General features: G+C 39.7%; 1 protein-coding gene across 3 annotated transcripts in view; it reads right to left on the bottom strand.

The window, feature by feature from the left end:
• The window catches only part of homer3b (homer scaffold protein 3b), a 55,806-nt gene that overhangs the window by 19,648 nt on the left and 19,445 nt on the right, over positions 1–16,713 (bottom strand). For all 3 annotated transcript variants that reach the window (XR_003930430.1, XM_030083034.1, XM_030083033.1), the window contains 4 exons: positions 14,005–14,136; positions 12,355–12,462; positions 4,213–4,221; positions 765–901 (listed from right to left, as the gene is read on the bottom strand). Coding sequence is in view for 2 of the 3 variants with exons in the window: in XM_030083034.1 (XP_029938894.1) it covers positions 765–901; positions 4,213–4,221; positions 12,355–12,462; positions 14,005–14,136 (386 nt within the window). In the remaining variant the exon portion in view is untranslated. The remainder of the gene's footprint in view (positions 1–764; positions 902–4,212; positions 4,222–12,354; positions 12,463–14,004; positions 14,137–16,713) is intronic.

Genomic DNA, 16,713 nt, shown 5'->3' on the forward strand with positions numbered 1-16,713 from the left:
CACTATAAAATAAAAAGAGTCGTAGAATTTTATAAGCCAGAACATGATGTTACTTTTTAACAGGTATATTTTATTCCAAAGTAGTGATTATCCTTTTGTGGGGGGAAAAAAAGAAAAATCAACAAATCAAATCAAAATGTTATCTTCCTCACTCAGTGTTAGAAAAGCACTTGTGCAATCTGTGGATAGTTTCCTGATAATAAAATTTGCTAGATGAAATTTAAAAATAACTGAAGTCATAAGTGAAAACTCTTCTCTCAGTTATATTTGAATGCACACAACACTGACTTCATTATCTCAGAAAATTGAAGTAATAAAGGAGGCATCATTCGTAAATAATTCATTGATCGTTCGCTTCATGAAACGTAAACGCAGTAAGAAAGAAAAAAGTAGAAAGAAGAGGAAGAATTTCAGCTCCTGCTCATTAGCTCTCAGCTCACTATTTTCATAACTGCCCAGGCTCAAATTAGCACAAATATAAAAAAAAACAAAAAACAACAACAACTTTGGACCAGAGTGAAATGTTCAAAGTGTTTGTTTACCTGACTGACAGAGACAAAACTCAAAGATGTTTTTAAAGGACACCTAAGAATCATCGACAACAAAGAAAATCATCTGTGAAGCTTCACACTGTGACTTTTTGGGCTTTTGATTACAAAATGATGCAATTATCCAAATTGCACTAAAAAAAAAACCCATACTTTGCAGGATTGAGCACGAGCACAAACAACCTTATGAAGCAGCAGAGCAGAGCGAGTCATTACCCTTCAGACAGCATCTTCTTGACTCTTTCTTTCTCCACTGTCAGTTCCACTTCAGCGCTCTTGCTGCGAAACAGCTTTTCTTCTCCAGGCCCGTTGACCGTGAGCAGTGGTGGAGAATGACGTTCCTCCGACAGCTCCTAAACACGGGAGCGAATCGGGGATAGCAACATAGACAGGATGTGAGCTTTGTTCCACAGGCAACATGAAATCAGCAGCTAATCTGTGAGTGGTGTTTCTCAAAAGCCAATAAAGAGGAAAAAAAACTCTCTGGGAATTCACTGAGAGTCTTTGAGAGCTGCGCTGCAGGTCTCATACAGGATGACAGAAGTCCTTCAACGGAAATTGCCTGATTGGAGGACATGAGCACAGCGTGGAATGAGTACACTGTCTGCACCGCGTGATTTCTTTCAGAGCTGATGTACTAAGTGGCATTTATTTGCACGAATACCCATGGTCAGAATTAAGTGACTGGGGTTTTTATACAAGACTCCGCACAAATAATTGAATTGATCTTTGTGATTTTGTCTTAGAGGCCTGATGACTGGTCTATTAGAATCTCCACATTAATGCCTCTCTCCAGAATAAAATGGAAAAGACACAGAGGTATCGGCAGCCCAACCTGCCAGCGCTTGATATGTCCCATCTGGGCTCCTGTAAACAGGCTCCATGCAGAGCGAGCAGTCGTGAGCGAAGCACAGTTCCCTTGTTTTTGTGCAGCCTCTGAGATCTGAGTGGACTCTGAATCAACAGGAAATGACTGAAACACAGCTACATGTTCCAAGGCTTCATCTGGTGTTTACATGTGCATACAAATTACGCACATGCTGCTATCACCATGCAGGGTCCATCTGTTGAGAAATTACATACATTACACATCTGTCCAGGAACAGGCGTTTTCAAAGTATCAGAAGAAGGCTCCCACTCACATGACACGACTCTCCTCTCCCGCCACACATGCTTTGTGTCACAATTCCTAAATGTAAGCTGCATTTATAAAACATTTAGTTTTAAAAATGTGCGTATGAATAGAAACTAAAACCTTTACTCTCCACGCCTCTCTTAAATTTCTTTTCAAAAATGAAAAAAGGAAAAAACAAAAAAAAACTTGGGCCAAAGTATTCCCCTGACCCACAAATTTTCCTCTTTTGCTGTGTAACCCCAAAGCTCTCCGGTGCCCCCCAGGGGAGACCCGAACCCTCACCAGTTCTATGAGAACCATTGTACCAAAGGCCAGGAAGTGCTGCAGCTCAATATAGAACTAAACAGGGATTCGGTTGTTTTTTAAATTTGCCTCAGGCAAATCTTTGAATGCTAAAGCTTTGACAAAATGAATTACTGTTAATTGCATGTATTTGTTGACACAAGTAAATAAAAGGAAGCTGTTTTTCTTCAACGCTCAGACTTGATCTTCATCTGCAGATGCAGTTTAATCAAATGTAATGGATCAGCAGATGTTCATACCAACATTTTTTTATTTCTTTAGTTCGCTTTATCGTCCTATCAGCCTCAACATATAAAGACAAGGATAGCTTAACTATATAAACAATTATATTATACCATAACAGGTTCATTTTCAATATTCTTTTGGATTTCTTGTAAAGTAAGCAACAAATCAACACATTAAAACCATTCAATTAATTTTCCAAGGTCTTTGGAACAAACTGCTAAAAGAGATCTAATCATCAGGCTCTTGGTTTGCTTTCAAGTGTTGATGCTGATGATCATCTTTTGGTGGCTTACAGGGTCACCACAGCAGATTGTGATTTGCATGTTTGATTTGGCACAAGTTTTATGGCAGATGCCCTTCCTGATCTAACTTTCAGAGGGATTCACAGGCAAATGGAATTCAAACCCTGACTTTCAAGGCGCTGCCTTGTTGCTTTAACCTCTCTAGGCCAATACTGTCGTTAACCATTAAAACATATTTACAATATTTACAAGTGTTCACTTTTCTTATCTCTCATAAAAATGTAATTTGGATGTTTCTATTTTATGTTACTCAACATTTTTCAATAGCATCAATGCCTGCTTTTGAAGATCTCATGATGAATTACATGTGTATTTTTTATATTATTAGATTTTACATTTTGTTATGTTTCTTTCCTCCATTCACAGAATTAACTTTGCAAAAAGTGCACTGGGAACTGAACTGGATATAAACTGTTATCCTTTCACTGTTATCTTTGTGTTTGTGAGCAGAACTGATGGGCTTTTCACACTATAGCCGTCACTGATTGTAGTAAGCAGTGACTAGTGATTGCCTATATTAAAAAAAATACTATTGAAAAGGATATTTTTAACTTAAATATCTATTCCGTTCCCAGGTGAAAAAAAAAGACTTTGAACTCAGTATTAGTACACACAGATGGCTTGACTTCTGCCGGGTTTATCCAGTCTGTTTTTATATTTTTCTTGCCGTCTGCCAGGAGAAGGGCTCAAGCTTCTCGTCACACAGCTTTGTGAACCATTTTCCTCAGTCTGAAGCTGTGGGCTAAAAGGCCGCTCCGTCTCATTTTTAAAAGCATGCTCATGAATTAGCTCAGCAGTATTTGTGCATCAGCCATTGCCTCTTTTCTTCTTCTTCTTTCTGCAGGGAAACATGAGCCTGAACTTGAATGACCAAGTCCCTTGTTGAAGCATTACAACCCTGCACTTACCGCTGAAAGAGCCTTTATTAATAATTTCAGTGAGTCTGACTGTATTCTCTTGAGGACAACGGTTTATCATATATAGCCCAACAGCTCTCGGCCCGTTCTTATGGATGGATATGAAAATAAGAGACTCTGCCGGCTCATGGAATGAGCTCTGTGTCCAGAGGAAGGAACCAGAGAGCAGGAAAAATCAAAGCAAATACAACTCCAGTTTGGCCCCAAAGCCAACGGATCGGCTGAGTGTAACCCTGAATAATTCATAGAGTGGATCATGTTTAAGTCATAAATGGGATTACAAATTTACAGCAGTTTTTTTTATGGCGTGTTGTTCACTAACAGGACGAGCAGAAACAAGCCAGAGACATTGGAACAAGAACCTGCGAACGACCAATGGCTAATGAGCTTGAGTTCAAAAGATATTTCTCTTTTAGAAGGAGTTGTGAGTCTTCTGCCCTATAGAGACGTGCGATATCAGTGAGGAACATGACTGCGGAGATCACGCAAAGGATGATAGTTAGCGGAGTGGCGGAATGTTCCTATACAATCTAAATAAAATATACAGAATCGATTTCATTTGGTGTTGTTGATGCCGTTCTTAACAAAGCTTTTTCTCTTTTGTAGCGAACAGCGGCTGAGTTCTGAGGCTAAATTTGCTGTGAAGTCAACTTTGATCAGACTCTGGATAAATTATTAAGAACAATATGCTGTGTAACACGAAGCAAGGCCTCTCACGCTCGGCAAGATACTTATTTTTGTATTTTGTTTCCGTCGGTGGTGAGTGGAGTGTATTCACTCACCTGTGAGAGCTGCGGCGGATCAACGCGTAGCATGACACATCAGACATAGGAAGAAAAAGAAGAGAAAAACATTGACATTAAATTATGAGAATAACTTGAACATCCTGTGTATTTTCATGACAATTTTTCCATTCACTTGTAATGTTTGATCTTTGCCGAGAAACTTAATAATAAGCTTAGCAACAAAAATAAGAGACAGTTACAATTGTTTTCTCATCCTTCATCATTTAAAAGTTTAAACATTTAAAAAAAATAAAGCAAAAGCATGTGTAATGTGTGAGCAAATGTGAGCATCTGCACGTGTTGTATTTCAACAAGGGCTGTTAACCACCCCGTATCTACAACTTAAATACTGTTCAGGGTTGTGAGGGAAGCCTCTCTTTACAATCAATGGATTTCCAGATAGTTAAAATATTAAACGGCTTTCCTGAGAGCTTTACTCTTGATGACTGCAGCACTGTTTTTCTTAAGTACATCTATGCTGTTTACTTATTTATCACAGCATCAGTCCATTTGCTCTTTTAGCTTTGTAAAGCTCCTGTTTCTACTCTCAGTGTTTCATTGAAACCAAAAACCTGCTTCATTTATTCATGTGTCCATACCGCTCAGGTGTACGCTGAGGCTTCTCTTCAAGTATCTGTCCTACCAAGTAAACTACACACTGTCAGATATTGATGGTTTTGCATTTCAGTGTGCCTCTCTGTCTGTCTCTGCAGAAAATATCATGCATGGAGGAGGCTGCGAAGGCAGAAAGCTCCAATCAGCAGGTGCAAGCAAACGGCAGCTGTTATTCTGTGAGAGGAGGAAACCGCTCCTGCGTCCCGCTGTGATTTCAGCTCATTTATTGACAGGGAGGTAATTTCTTAATGTTTGTTCATTTCCGTTCACTGTGTAGTTCTATGGTTCCCAGCCGCTCACTCTCTGGAAACCACGCTGCCCTTTCAGATGAAGTCAAACACATCAGGAGTCACACACACTGAGTCTCAACTAAATTAAAGTGTTTTATTCATAAAAATGCCTTCATCCAAAGTGAAATGCATCTCAGGAAACACAATGCCGACTCCTTATTTAAAAGAGGAAATATTTCATTGTCTTGCCTGGAGAAAACAGAGCAGGGTTTGAACTTCGGAGCTGCTGCTGCTCGCAGTCCCACACAGTGACCTCTCAACTCAACCCAGGGGAAACTTGGCAGTTAAGGTTAAGAAGAATGCTGGGCCAAGTCTGTACCAAACCTTTCTGGATGTGGAGGAAGAATGACTACCCTGGCTGTGCCGGGGTTTTCTTCAGCCAATTCGGTTCAGTTTGTCAGTAGAAAAAACATTCATATGACACTAAGTGCAGACACTGTTTATTGTGAGACTGTCTGCTCTGTGATGGACTCATCAACCGCAAAACCTTGCATATTGTTTCCGGGGATTTGGCTGTAGAAGATGAGTGAATGCTGTTTGACAGGACATATCCAATATATTTGAACTCTCGAGGCCGATTCAATCAATCCTGCCATCAGCGTTGGTAATGGAAAGTCTTCTGGGACAAAAAATGCAAAGAGCAACTTTGCAACTACTCATGAAGCTATTTGAGTGAGTCTGTGATATACAATTCAGAAATATAACATAAAAGCATTATCTTTCCAATAGTGGTGTTACAAAAATGGGTGGCACACTTCCTCTTGGGGGCGCCAGAGAGCTTCAGGTGGGGGCAGAGCAGCAGCCAAAATCTGGGAGTCAAGAGGATGCCTTTTCCCTGCATGATTTTTTTAATTTTATGTATAGAGCACAAATTTAAGTGCACAAATGCCACAAAAACAATAACAATAATAATAATAATAATAATAATAATAATAATAATAATAATAAAGATAAAAATAAAAATACATTTTAACCAAAAAAATACTGATGGCCAGTAACCGTTTATGAATTTGGCAAAGACTGAAGTGTGAGTGGGAGCTGTTATTTAGATAAATAAAAACTGCACCAACTGATTGCTGATTTAGTTGTCATAGAAATTAAAGGTAAAGGGGAAAATGTTGACGTTGTAGAGAGTCTCCATTTTGACATATTAATTCTCTACTAATGGTCTCCCTCACATTTGAGAATACTTAGTGAAGTTACATTATGTTATGCTGTGCAGAACATCCTCTCACAGAAACCGCTAAAGGCTTTACTGTGGTTGTGGTCGCCTTGAATTAAGCACCCTGAAATACATTTTCATGGCTTTCAATGTGCTGCACGAGTCTGTTTATTTTCTCAGCACTTGATACCTCTATAGTGGGATCTGTTTATCATTCTTCAGCCTTATCTCACCGACTTCACAATCTCCTGCTTCATCTTATCTTTGAGCTCTGCAAATAAGCCTGAAAGCTGAAGCTTTACTGCATGCAGATCCCCTGCTGCCATCCACATATCAGAGGCAGAATATGTGCTCTGTACAGCCCAAGGCTGCCAAGATACAGCTCTGCAACACTGTAGACTGTTACTGACCAGTGAAGTGGAGGTGTTGCAAAACCTACTGACAGACTGGGGAGAAACTGCAGGCTCTCTCTATGAGCGTATCAACCACCAGCAGCTGAAAGTTTGTCAGAATATTTTGTTTTCTGCTCAACACTACGTAGACTGAAGCATTGCATTTTGCTTACTACCTTGATGCTGCGTAAGTGATTAACTCTCAGGTGGAATATGACCACCTGTTTGTAGAAAATGTTCAATAGTTCTCAAAAACTGGAAAATGTTTATTAAAGCTTGACAGTTCTAATGAAGCTCTTAAGTGGTGAACATTCAGGCTCAGGCTGTCATTTGATTCTTGGCTGTACATCAAATATGCATCTGGCTCATGTACTCGAAGCCAGCAGGATCTTTGATTGGATATTATTTCGCTATTACAAGGGCTCAGGCGGTAGCAGAGTGTGTTTTACAGCGTGCAGGAGCGAGCCAGGGTTGAGGAGATGTGATAATAACGACAACAACACCTCTGCCTTCATTGCCCGGCACAAAATCAATGGATGCTGTCTTATCCAGGAATCAGTGGAGGTTGCTCACTCGCTTGTGACCTTGCAGCTCTGTCCATGTGTATCTGTGTGTGTGTGTGTGTGTGTGTGTGTGTGTGTGTGTGTGTGTGTGTGTGTCAGTGAGGTTTACAAATTGATTAACCATGTTGTCTTTTATGTCCAAGAATTAGTGCAGCATATTCCCGCATGAAGCCTTTCATTTTCCTATTCTACAATCGAAGCAAGTCTCTCGTTGCCATGGCAACAGCATATAGCACCTCTACTTGTTGGCATGTCACTGACCCCTGACCTTTCACCCCTGCATTGTGTTTGCTCCTGGATATCAAATGCAAGAGTTTACATCTTCTATTAACAGTTTAGCCACAGCACAATTAAAGAAACAAACAAAAGCTGTTGGTAGGTTTTTACTCCTTTGGGAGTCCAATTGTTTTGTTTTTATACCCTTTAACCCGTTATATAATTTTCTCTGCTCAGCAATTTTATACATACCACTTTTTCTCAGATGCGACATGTTTTTGCACCCTAGTCTCACTAAAAACACTTCTGGTTTGATTGTGTGTTTAGGGTCTTTTCTGTTACTTCATGCTTTGTTCTTGTGTTTCTTTGGGCACTCTGGTTCCAGTCACAATCTGAAAACATGCATGGTGTTCATGGTGTGTACAAATTGACTGTCAGTGTGAATGTGAGTGTGTGCGGTTGCCTGTCTCTCTGTGTTTGCTCGGTGATGAACGAGCGGCCTGTCTGGGGTCTACCCTGCCTTCACCATATTCAGCTGGGATCAGCTCCCATCCTGCACAACAATGACTGGGATAAAACAATATAGAGGATGGATTTTTACATGTCAGGGACATGGTGGTGTTCCTGTAGCAATGGTCTGTGCACGATATGATGTAAAACCTGCAGAAAAACTGACCAGGCGGCAGAGTAACATGCAGAAGCAAGAATTCCAATTCACGCAGGTGAACGTGCCAGAACTGTGATATTGACACAGAGAACATGTGCAAACACGATAATTTACTTTCTCTTTTCACAAAGCTTCTTGAACTGCACTGAACTGTATCTCAGTGTTCTTTGCTTGTCCTTTCTGCATTGTTTCTCTTCTCATCACAGCAAATAAAATCGATTCACAAAAGTTGCAATGTGACCACAGCTCATCGCTAGATTCATCTTCTCTCCTCTCTGAACTGTTTACAGACTGGTTCACAGGTATTTGATTGTTTAAAATTTGCATGAAAAATATCCACAATCTTGTTTATTTTCCCTGTTTGCTCCTAATAGAGCTATAACATTAATTATACTTTCAGCTTAACCAGCCTACATTACAACGGCAGGAATTCACTCAAAGGATCTTTGATACTAAATATTTCATATTTGGAGAAAATTCTGAATTTGAAATCCTGTCATTTGCAGATCTGAATAAACACCCAATTTTTGTGAAAGTCACTACAAGTGAAATTAATTGTTGTGTTAACATTACAGTAGAAACTGTCTCTTTTAATCATGTTGCTGCAGTTGAATGATTGTATGCACTTCTGCAAATGTTTTGTTCTCAGTACTTCAGCTTGAGGATATTGATATTGGAAAGAGACTTTGTGAGACAAATCTGATTACGCCTCATCCCGAGCAGCCATTTGGCACACCAGTTGGTATTAGGTTGACAGACATTCACGCGTTCCTCAGATCGGCCACTGCTCAAAGTTGTTAAATTATTTTTCTCGAACATCGAGTGTTTTGAGTCTGAAGATCAACAAAACAAAAACTTCATAACGAACATGCACGAGGTCTGAATTATCAGAGCGTTTAAACTACACATGTACCTGCAGGACTGCAAAGAGCATGAGCAGAATGACTGGATGATTATTTCCTATCAGTCTGGATCATCGGCCCGATTCAACCTTGAACTATTCCAGTGACATAACAAAATTAATGCAGCACGTTCTTTTATTTAGATAATAAACTAAACTGAGTTTTTATTTTCTTTTTTGCAGCTGCCAAGTTATGAAATGACCTCTTGGTGCACTTGGTTGAGCGTGACCTCTGAAATATTGAACAAAGTGTTTGCTATGTGAGTAATAATATAGTTAACATCCAGGTTACTTGTGTTTTCTGTGCAGTTTTATTGTCTTTTTTTTGTAGGATTAACAACAAATGTCAAGATGGAAGTCATTTCATCCTCTCCTGGAGCTCCAGACTGTCAGATACCTCAAATGCATTCACTGCAGGCTTGATAGGTCAGAATGATGAGCGGTGGAAAGAGATCAACAGAGGGGAGCTACGGAACTGCTTTGACTTCAACCACCACAAATCGCAGCCCCGTTAAAACACAGAAACCCCTCTAAGCTCTCACTGGCTGGTTTTATGCTTCATCCGAGAGACGGACATGAGTAATGGGGAACCGTGGAGGACCCCTGTGAGTGTGCTGTTAGTGTCTGCTGTGTTTGCAACTTTTTGCAGAGGTTTGTGGAAGCTCCTTTCTCCTCTCTCTGAGGCCGAGCGCTCGCAGCAATGTGGACTCCTCCCCTGAGTATCTGCTGTACTAATGGCTGCTTGTGATTTTTTTGGGGAGTTTTTAATAGTATTTCCCTTTATTATTGTGCCTATTTAGAGGCACGGAGAGAAATGTTTTGCTTCCATGACCTCCTGAAGTGTACTACAGAAATTACAAAGACTCCAATACCAAAAACTGAAAATGACTTTGCTCAACATTTTGAGCAAAAACCTCAGATATGAAAACACTCTCAAATTTATTTTTCTGATCAAACTGAGTTTTTTTTTTTTGAGTGCTTTTTAGAACACCATGTGGATGTAAAAGGGGTTGAGAATGACAAACTGAAAATTAAAGACACTGCACCCTGAGCAAGGCCATCTTTGCCGTTTTTGTTATTGTCTGTGTGCTTCACTGTAATATCAAAATAGCAGACAGCAACTACAAATTTGTGAATGTGAACAATTTATCTTTTTCAGTATTTCTGAGAAAGGGCCAAATCACAAAATCTATTCTGGAAATCAATTTTAAATTTCAATAATCATACAACTTCCCCTGGAACAGCTTAATACTGGCTTGAAATTAAAATGCAGCCACACTTTGAGCTGATATTCTGATGGGGGGGATTCTGTCGCTGCTGCACAGTTGAGCAAGACCCCTTCATTAGAAAAATCCCACGAAAGCATTTAAAACAATGTCTTACTGTGTGATTTTTATCATTCAGTTTATTCTCTGACATCTTTTTTACGTGACCTTCTCAGGGCGGATGTTCACTTTTGTTATATCCTGGAGTGTTCTCTCTAAGCCTCGCTAAAATAAGCAGATAGGACACTCCATCAGCTCTTATCTGAGTTTGTCAGAGCTTAAGGTCGCAGTTAGCAGCGTGACTTTGCAGTTTCCCAGACCTGGTGAGTGGCTTTTAGTGAGGATTCTCTCACGCCCCACATTCACACCCAGTGCCACACACAGAGAAGCACTTCGCCCCCTTTTGGAGAAGCATTTGATAAGATGTGTACGTGCTGTGCTGTGATGTTCGATACAGTTTGAATACCACAGTCTGGCATGCGCCTGTGAAGACCCCATTTACTCCTTTAATCCAGTTTTATTAAACTTGGGGTTGCAGGGTGCTGGAGCCAATCCCAGCTAACTATGGGCGAAGGCAAGGCACAGTCTGTACAGGTCACCAGTCCATCACAGCGCAGAGAGAGAAACTCAGGCAAGAATGCTAAAACCTCTATAGCGCCATGCAGCCATGGTAAACGTCACATAAAATGAGAAATAAAACAAACCCGTTTTAATCTTATGTTATGAACAAATTTGATCTGTATGGGAAAATATATACTTAAAAATAATTTCCCTGTTTTTTTCTTCTGGTAAAACAGTATAAAATGTGTGGAGATTCATTCTGCACTCGAGGGTGTTTTCTAATGCTGCATCCAATAAAAATTGCATTTGTTGCTCTGCAGTTGTCTTCGGTGCAGCTGCAACAGCTGTAAGTCTGGGCTCCTTCTCTGTGAGGTGTGTAAACATTCATTTCTACTGCCTGATGATAAAATCAATTAAATCTTAAACATGCTCCCTATAGTTTGTAGTAACTACAAACGTAATTTAAAAAAACCAACCGTTCATCGATCTTCTGTACTAGTTTCTTCAACTTAGGGCTGAAGTCAAAATGTTTGTCTCTCTAAGAAGAAATATATATTTTAAGTTCTGTAGAAACCCTCCTCTCTATGCTTGATCCTTGGACTCAGAAACTTCACTAAGAAATCTCCAAACTTTGCAGAATAAAAGTTTTCCATTGTGTTTTCAGCAGCAGCCAGATTTCCTTCAATTATAAATGATTCAGCTCTCCTGCTTTCCTTATTCTCCAATCTTACTCTCCTGATCCCTCTTTCTTCTCTCAGTCCAAGCTATTACCGCCCCTCTAAACACCTTCAGCACAGACATTCTTTTTTCGCCTCTCAGCTCCATTTGTCATGCATGAAATCTTTTAATGGACTGAACCGATGGGAGAATAATGGATTGGGATCCATCTAATCCCTGATGAATTTATGATTGTATATGATTAAAATAGAAATAAAGGCTGCTGTATTTGGTAGAAATAAAACTGTTCTGTTATCATATCAGCGTTACAGCAACCACTGTTTCCCAAAGAGAGGGCAAGTAAACCTAAAATCTACAACCTTCTCACTTTTTTTTTTTTAATCAGTCAAGGATTTGCAATGATTTAATAAAAATACTGACTTTTACATGTCATAATTTTTTTGTTGCATCAAATTGAAAATTTACTACTCTTAATGTATTAAGGACAAAAATGTGAATTTCATAAAACTGCTATAAAAACAGTACAAACTAACACTTTTTCTGAGGTAAAAATCTTGTGGTGACCTCAGTCCTGATCAGAACGATGAAAAGAAAAAAAAAAAAAAACTTCCAGATTTTGTCACACACACACACACACACACACACACACACACACACACACACACACACACACACACACACACACACACACACACACACACACACACACACACACACACACACACACACACACACACACACACACACACACACACACACACACACACACACACACACACACACAGAAACCTCTTTAATTAGGGTATAAAACAGAGCAGCAATGTCTCACCTGTGGAGCAGCGATGTTGAGCGCAGGATTGGCCAGTTCAAACCTCTCCTGGGACTTCTCCCTGGCCAGACGGGCAGCCTCCTTAACCTCCTTAAACTGCTCCGCAAACTGCAGGAGAAGAAAAAGAAGAGAGGGAAGTCATGCTCACTGCCTCTGAGGAAAACCTACTCGCTTAATGCAGCAGGAAACATGCACTGTGATGCTTCTCCTCTCTTTATTTCTAACATATATGTATCCTCAGTGTAATGCTGCTTCTCAAATCCAGACTAGCAGCAGGGGTAGCTTAACAATTTATTTCTCGGGGGATAGGATGTCAGATTAATCCATTGACTGATCCATCCATCAGCCACAAATGCATATTTTTGGACTGTGGGAGGAAACCGGAGCATCACCAGAAAACCGATGCACAGGGAGAACATGCAAACTTCACACAGTAAACCTTTTAAGCACAGCACGGACTTGAATCATGAGTATTTTCACTACAAGGCTAGACAACTGCTCCCCACTGTGTCAATGAGCAGCCGTACAAAATCTGGTAATGTTTTATAATTGCTTTCAGTCTTGGGTGGAGGTTCACTGGTCTTGACCAAAGCAGAGAAAAAAACTTATTTTCAAGTGAGGTTAATTCTGAATTCAAATGGTCCTTTTTTAAAAATCGGCATGGGCTGCAGAGTGCACATATCAGTGACAGTTACGGATCAAGACTTGCATGTTTCAAAAAAAAGCTTTTTTCTGAACTAAATTGCGGTGGTACTTTAAACAGTTTAAAACTTTTTTTAGACAAGCAGGATTTAAACCACAGAAACTAATTTCTGTTTCACACACACTGATGGCAATCTGCCGTAAAGCAAAATGATGCATGATTAAAAAGAAAAAAGAAAAAAAAAAAAACAGGGGGGCGGGGGTGCTGCATTGTGCTGGTGTTGGTGTGTATACATAGCATGGGTGGTCCAGTCAGGCATATAGTGTTCACTGTGTGTTCAGGTTTCATTGGAGGCAAACTGTGTTGAGATTATATGAATACAACAGAATCCTGTATCTCACAGGATCCTGGTCTGAATCTCTGAGCTGTACAAGATGAGTGGTTTAAAAGGTTAACAGATCTTTGAATACCAAATTACAAATAGGGTGTTGTAATTTGTTTCACTCATGATTATAACAGCTTTTAATATGTCAACAAATTTCCACCACAAACGCACAAAAGCAGGTTTTAATCAAACCAAGCTCCCCTGGAATGCTTGTTTATCTTAGATTCAATATTCTAAGCTCACTGTGCTGCTGAGGCTTGTGTTGAATAAAAGCTTCTCTTACAGGTAGGAAGAGTGTAATGAATGTACAACAGTAAAGGTGAAATATTACTTTAGGACACATTGTGAGTGAAATGTGAATGAATATATTCTAAATGCTTCAGTTGTAGATACAAGACATGCTAATCAAAGTGAGAAAAGTACTTTGATCCATTTCCTGTCCTCTACATGCCCCCCTTTATCATTTTCTTTCATTCTGTAATGAACCACAAGCTCTCTGAAGATCCTTCTTTGAGTTTTGCCGCAGTGTGTGTGTGTGTGTGTGTGTGTGTGTGTGTGTGTGTGTGTGTGTGTGTGTGTGTGTGTGTGTGTGGTGTGTGTGTGTGTGTGTCCGCCGTGTTACCTGCTGCAGCTGCTGCTCTGTGGAAAAGCCCAGGCCGTAGACGGTGTTGGCCCGGCTGTCGGCCCACTGGCCGAACTTCTGGGAGGTTTTGGTGAATGTCATGTTAGGGGTGATGGTGCTGTTGATGATGGCCTAACAACACAGTGAAGAAAAGCAATAAAATGTTTTTTATTTATTTATTTATTTATTTATTTTATCCCTTAAGACACAACTGAAAACAGGACAAATGTGTTACTGACCACAGCAGGGTCCAAATTCTTCAGCCACTTGTCCCACTTCCTTAGGGATTCCCTCTCACCCAACATCTTATTAACCAGGGCTATTCATGCTGAATATTGTTGATCTGTTACAAACTCTTAAATTTATTTTTTGAGGATTTGAGTCCAAGAACACCAAAGAAGGATCTTCTTGGAATAGCTCAGAAAAATTCTCCCAGCAAACAAACACGTTTTTGAGGGCTATACATACTTGAAAAGTTACCAAACTTGAATGAAACACATAAGAACCAATGAGTATTGAGGTATTTTGGGATACATATAACACATGACTGGCAAAGGGCCTCAATGGCGCCACCTGCAAAATTTACAACATTAAGTATCCTGTTTCACCTACACCTATGAAATTCAGTACACATGTAACACTGCAAGATGCACAAAAAGTCCGGGGTGTGTGTCACGGAAACTCAAAGGCAACTGGCTGTTTTAAAAAAGATGGGAAGATTTTGGCCGGAATTTACACATTTTCTGGAGTGAACTTGTCCTAGAGCGTAATTGAAAATGACCTCTGATTTGCCTTGTTCACAGAAAAGAGGTTGGTGAGCAGAAGATATCAAAACCTTGAATCTAGAGGGTGTAGCCCTGGCGACGCCAAGAAGTTTGACGTTTTGCCATGAAACAAGAAGTGCAGTGTAAAAACCCTGAACATGGTCCAATCCGCCTCAAACTTTACACTTTGCATCGGAGTCTGTATCTGATCTCATCAGTATGACTATAATGACCATCGGCTATCGCGCCACCTGCTGGAAACAGGAACTCTGCTCTTCGTGCTTCAATTGTACTGAAACTTGTGTGATCACAGTGAAGCTCTCATCAACTCTATAACGCCGCCTGGTAGATGGGCAGGAAGTGCGACATGCTTCCAGGACCCATCCAATGGTGCCGACATCTTCACATTGTTGCACCAGTTATGCCTATAGTGATCTTGAGTGTTTTTAAAGGTACTTGGTGGTGGCACCCCTGCTGCCATTCTTTAACACTACACTGTTGGAATAAAGGGGGATTTACAGCATGTGACGTTTTACAGCTCTCAGTCAAACATCCACTATAATGGGAAACCGCTGGAGAAGAACGTGAGCAAAAAAGACAAAATAACTTAACACCCGGGAGACAGTGGGAAAACTAAGTGGAAAAGCTTGTTGTGGTGTGCGATGATCTGTTCAGTAATATTCTCCAGTGAACAACCTGATAAAATGGATTTGTTGTCAAAGGATTTCTTTAGTCCCTTCTCCAAAAACCTCAGTCTCTGTGCGGCAAATTGGCACGAGTGGTTTATAATAACAAAGAGCATATTTTTTGAGGGGAGTTTCATTCAACAGTATATCTTGTTAGTTTTGGGAGTTCCAGTTGCTTAAATGTTGCTGCAGCATTACTGACGTGGGCGTGTTATAAATATTCTACAGACAGCGTGAACATTTGACTAATGGATTTTCACTCACGGCAGCCAAACAGAAAACACATCTATTTTTTTTTTTCACTGATGTAAGGAATCTCACAAGACAAAAGTGAGCCAAGAACTCATGTAATCATAAAAAAAGACTTGTCAAAATCCAATCCCAACCCTCAATTTAAAGTGACTTTATTTTATTCCCCAAAACAATAACAATACACTGCCTTATAAGACCGTTATGCGGCAGTGCAATCTCTTTGGAGAGCAAGTGGAGTAATACAAGTGGAGTACAACAAAATCAAAGTGCTGCAAAGCATACAGCTACATAATGCATAAGACTCTCTCATATTACACAACATTCATTTGTTGCTGATCTTTGGATCACTGAACTTTTTTTTTTACTTTTTATTAGGCTTAGTATTCATTTGGTTTGTTCTTGCAATTTAAATATGGTAAAGAAATCTAGATTTGTAGCAAATCTTAGAAGTGTGTATAGCTGCATCAACACTCACAAATCAATTCAATATTTAAACAAAACATGAGTCAAATCATCAATAAACGAAAAAAGAGAGACTTTTTGTAAACTCACTACAGAAGAAATGAGTACCTGTTTTGTTGTGTCTAGCCTTTAGTCAAACTCTTTTGTAAACGTAACCTAAAAATTATTTATTTCTTTTGGTCTGTAAAGCAAAATGCATCCTTATGGCTCAGTGTATATAATTGGGTTTATGTCCTGCCCTGATTATGATAATTCACACACAAGCACTCGTTATGTTTCTATGACATTGACCTTTTTTTTACACGTTTTTATCTAATTTTAAATATTCATTACCTGTAGCCTCATCATGTTCATAACTACCACTTGACTAATCCCAACATTATTTTAAGCCTAATCATAAACCATGTCTCCGTTTCAAAACGGAATGATTTCCCTCATGGAGACCTAAATACACACATACACACATGAGCACCCGCTGATGAACACTTATCTCTCTGGGTATTTCCCACAATGGCCACTACAGCTGTGTAATATCATATCTTTGC

The sequence above is a fragment of the Salarias fasciatus genome, chromosome 23, assembly GCF_902148845.1.
Source record: "Salarias fasciatus chromosome 23, fSalaFa1.1, whole genome shotgun sequence".
Lineage (NCBI taxonomy): Eukaryota > Metazoa > Chordata > Actinopteri > Blenniiformes > Blenniidae > Salarias > Salarias fasciatus.